This window comes from Guillardia theta (genome assembly GCF_000315625.1).
Source record: "Guillardia theta CCMP2712 unplaced genomic scaffold GUITHscaffold_34, whole genome shotgun sequence".
NCBI classification, from domain to species: Eukaryota; class Cryptophyceae; order Pyrenomonadales; family Geminigeraceae; genus Guillardia; species Guillardia theta.
In genome coordinates this window covers 103569-113998 of record NW_005434640.1, presented here as the reverse complement: position 1 = coordinate 113998, position 10430 = coordinate 103569, and the positions used below count along the sequence as shown (strand labels likewise).

At 53.2% G+C, this 10430-nt stretch overlaps 5 protein-coding genes across 5 annotated transcripts in view; 3 read left to right on the top strand and 2 right to left on the bottom strand.

The window, feature by feature from the left end:
- The first annotated feature begins 933 nt into the window (after positions 1–933).
- On the top strand, positions 934–1714 carry GUITHDRAFT_152632 (hypothetical protein). The gene is made up of 2 exons (XM_005832481.1): positions 934–987; positions 1037–1714. The coding sequence occupies exons 1-2, from the start codon at positions 947–949 to the stop codon at positions 1476–1478; spliced, it is 483 nt and encodes a 160-aa protein (XP_005832538.1). The 5' UTR covers positions 934–946; the 3' UTR covers positions 1479–1714.
- Positions 1715–5166: 3452 nt separating this feature from the next.
- Positions 5167–5610, top strand: GUITHDRAFT_152631 (hypothetical protein). Its single transcript, XM_005832480.1, has 2 exons — positions 5167–5398; positions 5443–5610. The coding sequence occupies exons 1-2, from the start codon at positions 5174–5176 to the stop codon at positions 5515–5517; spliced, it is 300 nt and encodes a 99-aa protein (XP_005832537.1). The 5' UTR covers positions 5167–5173; the 3' UTR covers positions 5518–5610.
- GUITHDRAFT_152630 (hypothetical protein) lies at positions 5590–7110 on the bottom strand. Its single transcript, XM_005832479.1, has 3 exons — positions 6736–7110; positions 6207–6563; positions 5590–6148 (listed from the first exon to the last, which is right to left on the bottom strand). The coding sequence occupies exons 1-3, from the start codon at positions 7045–7047 to the stop codon at positions 5708–5710; spliced, it is 1110 nt and encodes a 369-aa protein (XP_005832536.1). The 5' UTR covers positions 7048–7110; the 3' UTR covers positions 5590–5707.
- Positions 7111–7623: 513 nt separating this feature from the next.
- GUITHDRAFT_108428 (hypothetical protein) lies at positions 7624–9703 on the top strand (the record flags this gene model as incomplete). Its single annotated transcript, XM_005832478.1, has 10 exons — positions 7624–7767; positions 7920–8045; positions 8153–8215; positions 8385–8576; positions 8627–8733; positions 8934–9014; positions 9259–9374; positions 9418–9487; positions 9538–9628; positions 9674–9703. The coding sequence occupies 10 exons, from the start codon at positions 7624–7626 to the stop codon at positions 9701–9703; spliced, it is 1020 nt and encodes a 339-aa protein (XP_005832535.1).
- Positions 9704–10324: 621 nt separating this feature from the next.
- Positions 10325–10430, bottom strand: part of GUITHDRAFT_138784 (NMT1/THI5 like-protein) — a gene marked incomplete at both ends in the record, with an annotated part of 2495 nt that continues 2389 nt past the window's right edge. The window contains one exon of the mRNA XM_005832477.1: positions 10325–10339. Within this exon, the coding sequence (XP_005832534.1) occupies positions 10325–10339 (15 nt within the window). The remainder of the gene's footprint in view (positions 10340–10430) is intronic.

Sequence of the window (10430 nt, the reverse complement as noted above, 5' to 3'; positions counted from 1 at the left end):
GCGCCCGCCGAGCGCCGGGTACGGTCGCGGCCCGGCCGCAGCAGTGGTCCGGATTCTTTACTCAAAGTTAAGTTAAAAATCAGTACGAGGACAATCAGGATTAGGCCCGGTTGGTTCTTCTCTATTCTCCTGATCGTCCTCGTACTGATTTTTAACTTAACTTTGAGTAAAGAGTAGTGACCCGAAAGCCTTTGGCTGAAGGTTTATATAACAACTGATGAGTACCGAAGTCTTTAGTAATTATTACTGTTACAATCACTAACTTTATTACCAACTATTATTACTATTAAGTTTTACTACGGATAAATTTACGACCCTCTACGGTACCCTTGTACCCCCTTCTACCGAAATTACCAACCATCTAACCCCCATTTTGACCTTACACAGTACCCCACCGTGCCTAATAAATCTAGTCGTTACTACGAAGACAAGCACCCCCACCCTGTGAAGTTAACATTGTCCTTGGCAGAAGTTCATATATTGGCCCCCCCCGCTTCGCCGGCAGACTGCCCTTCGCTCGCCCCACCATGATTGCGCAGCATTGCATCTCCTGACAACATCGTCACTGATCCCTGCTCATGCCGGAGAAGACATCTTTGTATTACTGCCCATGCTGAAGATCCCTCCTGACTTTCTGTCGGGCGATCGTTCATCGTCATGAGATCATAAAATTTCCACGTCCCATCCCGACGACTGTTGTATTGGAAGTGTTTGAATCACATGTGTGTTTTGAGGAAGTAATTTCTTGTGTAATACCTTCACACAGTGACATCCTCCATCCACGAACGTAGAATGCCTTTCATTCCTTGAGAAATCTGTTTCTTTCCTAGTTTCTTTCCTAGAATTTTTGTTGCTTCACATGGTCATAACACAAAAGAACGCAGAGTTGAGATGCGAAAGTGGCGGTCAACTAACCTTGTTCGGTGTGGTTGCAGTGGAGCAAATCATGGCGAAATCAGGAAGTACGTTGAAGGTTTTGGACGAGACGTGAGATTCGTTGTCACCCGGTCCGTCACATTGACTGTTTGCCTTCCAGAGTGTTCTTGGTGTACTGTTGCTGCGAGGGATATGGATGTACCAGTGTCACCGAGCCCCACCTCTGCGACACTCAAGGAAAGATGTGCTGCTACAAGACCACTGGAACTGGAGATTGCATCGAACCCTTCGGTCCGGACGGATGCGTCTTGTACAGCAACAAGTTCTGCTGCATCTACAGCTTGATTCAGTTTCCTCCAAATCCCTGCTTCATTGAGCTGTGTGGGATGACGCTGATGGGCCCGAAGAAAGGAGAGCGTTCGGGTGCTGCGGTTGTCAATGCAGCCGGAAGGAACTTTGGGGAGGGCAACCTCGAGGAGATGAAGCAGAGTGCCTACGAATCCATCAAGAGTGGCGACTATGCGAAAGCCAAGGAGATCGTTCTGCACTTGGAAGCGTCCAAGGCTGCTTCAGGTGTGCCCAACACCATGTTGATGGACTGAAGGTGCGGCGTCAGCGCGAGGTCCTAGAGGAGAGGCTTCTGGTCGTCTTCCCTTGACAGTTGGTTTCCGTCGGACCGGACAGTTTCCTTGACTCTGCTAACCACAGTCCTCTCAGCTTTTCACCCACGCCAGTCCTACTGTAACTGAGGCTTCCGAGTCCCCGGGTGGGAAAATCAGTCACAAATAAGATGGCCGGTGATTGTTATCGTTTCAAGCCAATAAAACTCAGTGCGGCAGTGCGGCGGCGGCTGAGCCACGTAGACGCGTAGAGGAGTCACTTTCACATGGGCCAACGGGCTCAGGCTCACAGCGGCTGATTCGCCGACTGAGCAGTCATGATCCGGCATTGTCTCAGCACTGCAGATTCGCGGTCAGTTGACTGCAGTGCGGGTGTGACGGATCACATTGATCTTATATTAGAGCCCAGACTTGCCGAGCCCTAAACTGAGAAATCGTAACTGTTCTGGAACGGTACGGTACTCTATTCCGACTATTCGATGGAATGACCAGAGGAACTTCCGCATCCTCGGGGCGGACATTACCCCTGGTTCTGCGCTAGTATATAAGCATGGGGTCCTGTCTTCTATCTCTCTCTCTCTCTCTTCCTCTCTCTCAGTCTTCCTCTCTCTCTTCATCACTCTTCAGGCTTGTCTCTCTTTCTTTCTCTTCTCATTCTCTCTCTTCTCACAGAGTCACTCTCCTTTCTCGCTATCATGCTCTTAGTAAACTTTTTCCTTTCTTCTATCGGCCTTCCCGGTCTCTCAGTTATCTTCAAGTTCCTATCCCGATACTTCCGGCGGCCGGGCGGCCGGCCGGTGCCAGCGCCGGACTCTCTGCGGCCCGCTGCTGACTCTGTGAGTCAGCGCGCCGCGGCTAGTCCGAGTGACTCACTGAGTCAGTAGCAGCTCAGTTAACGTGAAGCTCGGCCCGCTCGCGGCTGCCGTGGCGCCGCCCGGTCCGGCGAGTGGGCCCGCGCGGCGGAGCCTCCTCGGAGACAGAGCGGGGGCCCGGCGGCCGGCGGACCCGGCGACCCGGCGACCCGGCCCAGCGGCACGGGCGGACTCCGGGTGTAGAATTATGATATTTAGTAGAAGAATTATCTATAATCTATAATCGGCAATCACCTCTATTTGCGGTAGCTCCCCCTTGGCAATGGGGGAGACGAACGAAGCCGCAAGGAGGTACGCGAGTGATGGGAGTTATGGTGTGATGGTGGAGGCTAAAAGATTGCCTGCGCATCAATGAACATGTGAACGCTGAAGAAAGTTCGCTCTTGAAGAGCTGAATGCAGTTTTGTTACGATAGTGCATATTTTTCCATGAGCAGTAATGGTACCTTAACACAGAGAATTGTGAATTCTCATTCTTCTCTGATGACACGAAGAAGAGTAGCATTGAAAATTTATTCTATCTCTCATGATGAATGATTTCCATTTGGCAATTGATATGTTTCAAAAAGAGCCTCTCACTTGGAATGATTTGAAGTGTACTTCTCAAATTTTCTGTCCCTGACTGTCTTGTTCCAGAGCTGGCATTGATCCCTCCATGACGGTCTCCGAGTATGGTATCAACTCGCATGAGGGGGGAGTTGCGAAGATCTCATTCAAGGCATCTTTGCACAATCTTCCCTTGGCATGTTCGTAACGATCCTGACAGAGGCCATGGCGGATGATTCTTGTTGGATCAACGATGTTATGCATTTGCTTGTACTGTGCCTTAAATATTTTCCCGCCTGGAGAGCGGTCATTGCTCCAGTCAAGCAAAGCGTCAAATTTTCAAAAGGATGCCCAAACAGCGATTGCTTTGAAGGTTTTGCTGTTGTTCTTACTCGCAACGTCCTGAACCTTTTGCAGACGAGCAAGCTCAAGTATGACAAAGCTAAGGGCAAGGTTGACTTCTTGCAAGGAAAAGTGAAAGTGATAGAGAAGGAACTGTCGAAGGAGGTCAGACATCAATGCTAAAGAGTAATGTAGAACCGACATGACAGCTTTAATCCAGATGTCTCATATGGATGCGGCAAGGGATGACCTCGTTAAGAGAATCATGAATGTAGAGAAGATCGTTAAGCCGCAGCAGAAGAAAGCGGCCATCAAGTCATCCTTGTTGACTTCTCCAAAACTTGCACAGGTGAGAATGGGGTGTGATGTGCAGCGTGTGGACTGCTATGGAAACGATGATGTTGACATTCATCAACTCGTGCTGACTGATCGGTTTTAGCAGAAAAATGGCTTCAAGGATCTTGCGAACAGAATCTTTTCACAGTCATCTGCCGGTTCTCAGAATGATCAGATCGCCAACCTCAACCAGAAGATCTACCAACAAGCATGGGGGCAACTCAAACAAGGGGCCTCACAAGGAAACGTCTCGCAGGCCGCGCTGGATCTGAACATCAGTTCGCTGATGCCGGATGGAAACAGTACAGATAGTCTGGACTCAGACATCCTCAGGGACCTCAAGGCTCTCGTCCACCGACATCTCAGGAGTGTTGAAGCCGGCATAGAAGCTGCCAGAACCACCCGCGACGCTGCTGACGCAGCCGAGCATGCTCTGGGCTATACGCAGCATGTTGCTGGGCAGGTTGGTGACATAGCAAAGCAAGCAGAGAAGGATGCAGATCGCATAGTCGAGGCAGCAAAGTTAACTGCCGAAGCAAGAGACGCGATGCGAGCTGCTCTCCAGCAGAGCAGTCAGATTGTCGACTATAACACTCATGCTGCGAAAGCTGTGGCGCAAGACGCGGGATTCGTTACCACTGCTTCTCAAGCAGTTGCTAGATATCTGAACAACATCTTCCATGATCAGAAGGCCGTGAGAAAGGTCAGTCTTGTACCTCTCACAAACTTGCTCGAGTTGAGTTGAAAGCACCCGCAGGCCTCAGCAGCCGTGATGAAGGAGATGCACTTGGATGAGACCGATGCCCATGGCACTGCAGCGAGGATCCGCAAGGAGGAGGCTGAGGTGAAGAAGAACTTGAAGGTTCTCACTCTCTTCCCTGCCGTCCTGTCTGCTCAACTCTTGCTTGCAGAAATCCCGCCAGGAAGCCTGGATGGCGGCGCAGTGGGAGGCCAGAGCGCACGAGGAGGCTGAGCGCGCGGCATCAGCATCGAGTGGTGCGATGATGGGGGAGCAGAGATCTCTACAGGCTGGCATTTTGGCGCTGCGGTATGCTCGCTATGCTCGAGAGTTCGCGAGATACTCGGGGCAGGTTAAAGGAGGCGATGTCATCCGCGGAGACCCTGGTGAGGAGGAGGTTGACGGTGAAGGCTGAAGCTGAAAGCTCTGACAGATGCTCCGGCATGGACGACCTACAACTGGCGAGACGCTAGCGACTTCTCCCCTTACTCACTTCCGCCATGGCGTCGTGCCCACCTCTCCTCTCCTGACGACCTGGACTACTCGGCCCCCTATGACGAGGAGTCGCCCGACATGTTCGCTGGCAGCAGCTACTCGCTGTCTCCCCTGAAGCGAGCGAAGGAGCTGGTGGACTCGGTGATTGTCCTGATGCAGCACCTGACGCGCGACCTGGAATTTGCGGGGGGCAACTGTCAGCTGGTGGATCACTTGGTGTCGCGCTTCGAGACGAAGATGGCAGTCTACCGCTCTCAGGGCGTGCAGGTGGGGAACATGCTGTCTGACTCGGACATGAAGCTCGTCGAGGACTATGCCGAAGCCCAGGTCCAGTCGTTTGCTACCGACATGGAGGACATGCTGGCGAGCTCGGTCGCTCGCTGCGGGCTCTACTCCTCCCCGATTCTCCACCAAGGGCAGGCGATGCAGCCAAAGCTTGCTCTGAAGAGTCTGCCGGGATTGGGAGCCTTTGCTTCTCCTCCTCTCTTTGCGAGCAGGGGATCAGGCTCTGCTTTCTCACTTCCGATGGTTAACGGAGGAGAGCAACAGAGGCTAGCGGGATGGACGGGGATGGTAAGCGAGTTGGATGTTGATGAGGGATTGTAACGGATCGGCAGGGCTCAGCGTCGCCAGGACGGGGATCATTGAGGGAAGAATTGCAGGCGATGAGGACGCGACAAGGTTTGGTGTGAGGTTTCATGTTACATAGAAGAGACAATCATGAACAGGGGGAGGTAGAGTTGAAATGTAGTAAGGGCGATCTTCATGAAATGGCGGTTTATTTAACACATCTCTCCAAACAATATCATAGCTGAGAGCATCACGTTTAAACAAGCATGAGGAGACTAAGTCACACAAAACGCGTCGGACGATTGTCTGTGCTCACGATTCTTGCGTCTCGGGTTCCTTAGCACTTGCGAGCACATTGTTGACTCCCTTCTGCGCCAGAGCACGAAGTCTGCGCGCCTCATCGGAGAGCTTGGCGGCACGAAGTCGAGCCTCTCTCGCCTGCTTCCTCAGCTCAGCCTCCTTGTCCTCAGCCTGTAGTGAGATCGCCATCTCAGTCTGAGCACGGTTCTTGTAGTGCTCGAACTGCTCCCGCTTCTTCTTCAGGTTCTCCTGAGTCACGTCGATGAGCCCATCAGTGCTGTCCGCACGCTTCAGGAGCGCGTCTGCTCTGTTCTGCAGCACATCAGCCTGATGCGTGAGCTGAGCGAAGGTCTGGAAGTGGAAGTCAGACTCTCTCTTGTCCTTCTCCGCCTGGATGATCATGGGCTGGTACTCGTCAGCCAGCTTGCGAGCAGTCGCCGTGTCCTCGTTCGCCTGCATCGCTCACATCAGCCCACAGGACGCTCGGGCAGCATGTATCAGCATGTCTCACCTGCGCCTTCTTTGCTGTGATGGCAGCAAGGTCCTTCTGGGCCTGGAGGAGCTGGGAGCGGAGAGCCTCGGCGGTGCTTGCATCGGGATTCTTTCCATGGTCGGTTGCGACTCCATACTCGGTGGCGATCTGAGCGAGCACGAGTGACTGAGCATTCATCTGGTCAAGGATCGCCTGCGCGTTCTGGGTAGCTGAATCGATCTTCTTCACGGCCTCTCCATAAGTGTCCATGGTCTTGTAATACTTCTCTTTCAAGGAACCGGCGTCATCCTTCTCCAACGAGGCCTTCTTGAGGATCTCTGCTGCCTCTTCCTGAAGTCTTCCAGCTTTAGCCTTCAACTTGGTTGCTTGATTGACCTACAAGTCGTGCAGGATAAGAAACGAGCAATAACTACACCAGGTAAAACAACACAAGGGGGGATCGTGACAATTATGGAGCTCACAATCAGGACACAACTCAAGGGGAGGGACACAACGACAACAAGAAATAGAAGGCATGAGAGAACACGGCAAGATGCAAAGACTTCACCTGGTCCCTTCCAGCCTCAAGAATCTTGTCGATCCTTGACTTAATATCAGCTGCAAGGTAGGCTGACTCTCTTGCTCGCTTCTCTTCCTTGGCTGCAAGCTCTCTCTCGCTCGTAGCCGAGTTATCGCTGTCAGTGGCAAAGGCGATCTGTCTCTCCGCCTTCTCGTCGTAGTCCTTGCTCTGCCTTTCAGCCCGAACAGCATACCGTCCAACCTCGAGGGGGCTCAAGAGAACAGAAGCAGAGGAGGAGGAAGAGGAGGAGCTAGAGTGCATGCTCGCAGCCAAGAGGAGAAGGAGAGATCCTGCCGCCATGGCTGCCAGGCCGTCCCGCCATCGGCGGCCCTCCGATCGCCTGCCAGGCGCCACCAGCTCTGCCATGCCGCCTAAGCTATTTCGGGTGAACTAGAACCCTACCCCCATCTAATCCTGCATCCGTGTCTGATTCAACATAACCGGTGGGTACAACAACCCTTTGTTCAAAAACTACCCCTAATTTCATCATGAAATGACCCCCACCTTTGAAGCTTCGTTGCTTCATGTTCGACACCCACCCCTGTCTTTTTCATAATAGACTACCCCCTCTGGGCTGTCCCCTCGATCCGAACGTTACAGATTGGTTGAGAACCGTTGAACCGTTTCATGTGATCATCCATTGTTGTGGTTACGCTTTACTATATCCGTGTCAGAGGACCAGAGCCGCCCAAATAGTGAAATTGGATCACTACCCCACCCCTTATTTCAATCCCTGCACTACAAAGGTACGAGGATCAAATTATTTAATTTGACTACATATATACTTTCGTGCACCTTGAATGCCATCGACCAGCAAAGAACGGCAAGGGGTGGTTTGAATAAACGGGTCTGTAGTCAAAGGGCACGAGGAGGGGCATGGCGCTGGTAGCGAAAAGGCCTAGGAGCCCGACGGGAGAGGATGCGCTGGTGGCGAAGAAGAGCAAGGGAGATGAGAAGGAAGAGCACAGAACATCTGCCCTCCTTGCTCCCATCATGCTCCTTCAGGGTCATGGCGGAGAGGTGAGTAGTGACGAGCTTCCTGCCGTTGGCTTCTCCTGTTGATGCTTGTACTCGGCGGGGGAGGAGGGCGGGGGAGGATCGTGTGTCTTGCAGTCTTGTCATCATGGCATCATATGTGGAACATGCACCTACGTTGAATGACGAGCTCGCAGGTTCTGACTGTAAGGTTCGATCCCACCGGGAAGTACCTTGCATCTGCAGGGCATGACAAGGATATTTTCCTATGGGAGGTCTACGGAGACTGCGTGAATTATGGGGTGTTGAAGGGACACAAGCAGGTCAGAACTCTTGCTCCTGCTCCTGCTCCTGCTCCTGCTCCTGCTCCTGCTCCTGCTCCTGCTCCTGCTCCTGCTCCTTTCCGCAGGCTTCCTGACACATGCTCCAGGCTGTTTTGCAACTGCAGTGGTCATTTGATGGGAGTAACTTGTGGTCTTGCGCAGCTGATAAGGTGAGGAGAGAAAACCGTGGTCATCTTGCTCCTGCTCCTGCTCCTGCTCTTGCTCGTTCTCCTGCCCTGCTCTTATTGGTTCCACCTTCTCCTCTACTCTTTCTTATGTTATATGCTCCTCTGCTCTCGTCGTCCTCTTTGATGATGAAGTTTTCTCCCTGGATGACAGATGGTCATGTTCTGGGACGCGGAGACTGGAAAGAGAATAAAGAAATTCTCCGGTCATAGCAGCTTTGTGAACTCCTGCTGCTGCACTCGCCGTGGCGTTCTGATCGGAGCCAGTGCGTCTGATGACGGTACGATCAAAGTTTGGGACCCCAGAGTCCGCAACGCAGTCACGTCGCTGGAGGAAAGCTACCAGGTGAGGAGGAGCTCGGGTTCCTGTGCTGTGCTGTTGATGCTGTCGCTCAGGTGACGGCGGTGGAGCTGAGCGACGACGGCAACAGGGTGTTCTCGGGTGGCCTCGACAACGAAATCAAGATCTGGGACCTCCGAAAGGAAGAGATCGAGCTGACAATGTGAGTTGAATGCTCTGCGAGCATGCTGGTGCTGGTGCTGGTGCTGGTGCTGGTGCTGGTGCTGGTGCTGGTGCTGGTGCTGGTGCTACAGTTCTTCCATCGTGTTTTTTGACTTCATCTGCTGTTGCTGCTTCTGCTGCTGCGCCAATCTCTGTCGTGGATGCTGAGGAGGAGCTGGAGTGGTCGTGACGGGAGCGCAGGTCTGGCCATACCGACACTCTCACAGGGTTGCGGTTGAGTCCTGACGGTCAGATGCTCTTGTCCAACGCCATGGACAACACGTAAGCGCTCGCCCTCGGGAGAGGAGGATGAAGATTAGAAAGATAGGGATGCGCATTGATAGGAGAGAATCAGAAGGGAGGTGGAATGACAGGAAGAGGCAGAGCAGGAGCAGGAGCAGGAGCAGGAGCAGGAGCAGGAGCAGGAGCAGGAGCAGGAGCAGGAGCAGGAGCAGGAGCAGGAGCAGGAGTAGGAGCAGGAGCAGGAGGGGAGTTTGTCATGGGGTCACTCACTCGTTCCTCTCAGCGTCAGAGTGTGGGACACTCGTCCTTTCGTCGAAGGATCGCGCTGTAAGCTAGTCATGGGAGGTCACATGCACAACTACGAGAAGAATCTGATCCGATGCGCTTGGTCCCCGGACGGTGAGTGGGTGCCCCGAGGACGAGGATGCTGACGAGGAAGCAGCCGCGCGCGTCGGATCCGGCAGTGCAGACAAGATGGTGTATGTGTGGGACGCAGAGCACGGGAAGCTGCAGTGAGTGGAGGAGTGCTGCCGTCGAGCATGTTGGTGAGGTGCCATGGCAGGTACAAGCTGCCGGGGCACGCAGGATGTGTCAACGAGGTTGATTTTCATCCCTTTGAACCCATCATTGCATCCGCTAGCTCCGACAAGAAGGTGAGGGACGCTGAAGCCTCCGCCTGCCTGACTGGACGTGAACAGATTTACCTCGGGGAGCTCGAGCCGACCTAGAGGAGGAAGAGATGGAGGAGGAGGAGAGGAGGGGAAGGAGTAGAAGAAATGAATGGAGGAGGAGGAGGAGTAGGGAGGAGAGGGATAGAGAGCTATCAAGTTGAGACGATGTGGTTAAAATAAAACAGTCGAACGTGTATGGAAGTGTAGAGGGTGTAAGAATCTACTTCCGGATCTTGACATTGACTCTCCTCCTTCTCTCCTCCTCTCCTTCCTGCCCTCTTCTCTTACACACCTTGCTTCACTCTCTCTGGTCAAACATCGTGCGACAGCCTACAGGTAGTCGTTGGTGAAGAGAAGCTTTGGATCCGGAGCAGGGAGAGTTTTTCCTTCTCGATCTGAAGCTGAATCAGTCTCATCCCTCCCTCCTCTCCCTCCTCTTCTCCTATTCAAAACTTCCCAGTCTCCTCCTTCCCAACCTCCTCAGTCCTCTCTCCTGCTTTCTTTCCCTCTCCTGCTCTGTTGCTCCTTCCCAAACCCTTCTTCCTCTTCTCCTCTCTGCTCCTGTTGCTGTTCCTCTCCGACCTCGCCACCTCCCCTTCAGGCCGTCTACCATCTCCTTACCTTTGATGATATTGTTGCTCTCTAGCCAGTCGGTAAAAGCCTTCCATTTCTCCAGCTTCATCTCCCCCCACGCTGTCGTGGCGAATAGGAGGGAGGAGGAGGAGGAGGAGGAGGAGGAGGAGGAGGGAGGAGGGAGGGAGGGAGGGACGGAGGAAGGTAAAGT

Excerpts from the sequence above, each read along its gene's own strand:
- GUITHDRAFT_152632 (XM_005832481.1), top strand. The coding sequence starts at position 947 with ATGGCGAAATCAGGAAGTACGTTGAAGGTTTTGGACGAGAC. Across the intron at positions 988-1,036 it reads TTGAAGGTTTTGGACGAGAC|AGTGTTCTTGGTGTACTGTT; the intron begins GTGAGATTCGTT and ends TTTGCCTTCCAG.
- GUITHDRAFT_152631 (XM_005832480.1), top strand. The coding sequence starts at position 5,174 with ATGGAGGACATGCTGGCGAGCTCGGTCGCTCGCTGCGGGCTCTACTCC. Across the intron at positions 5,399-5,442 it reads TAGCGGGATGGACGGGGATG|GGCTCAGCGTCGCCAGGACG; the intron begins GTAAGCGAGTTG and ends ACGGATCGGCAG.
- GUITHDRAFT_152630 (XM_005832479.1), bottom strand. The coding sequence starts at position 7,047 with ATGGCGGCAGGATCTCTCCTTCTCCTCTTGGCTGCGAGCATGCACTCT. Across the intron at positions 6,564-6,735 it reads TTGAGGCTGGAAGGGACCAG|GTCAATCAAGCAACCAAGTT; the intron begins GTGAAGTCTTTG and ends CACGACTTGTAG. Across the intron at positions 6,149-6,206 it reads TCACAGCAAAGAAGGCGCAG|GCGAACGAGGACACGGCGAC; the intron begins GTGAGACATGCT and ends TGAGCGATGCAG.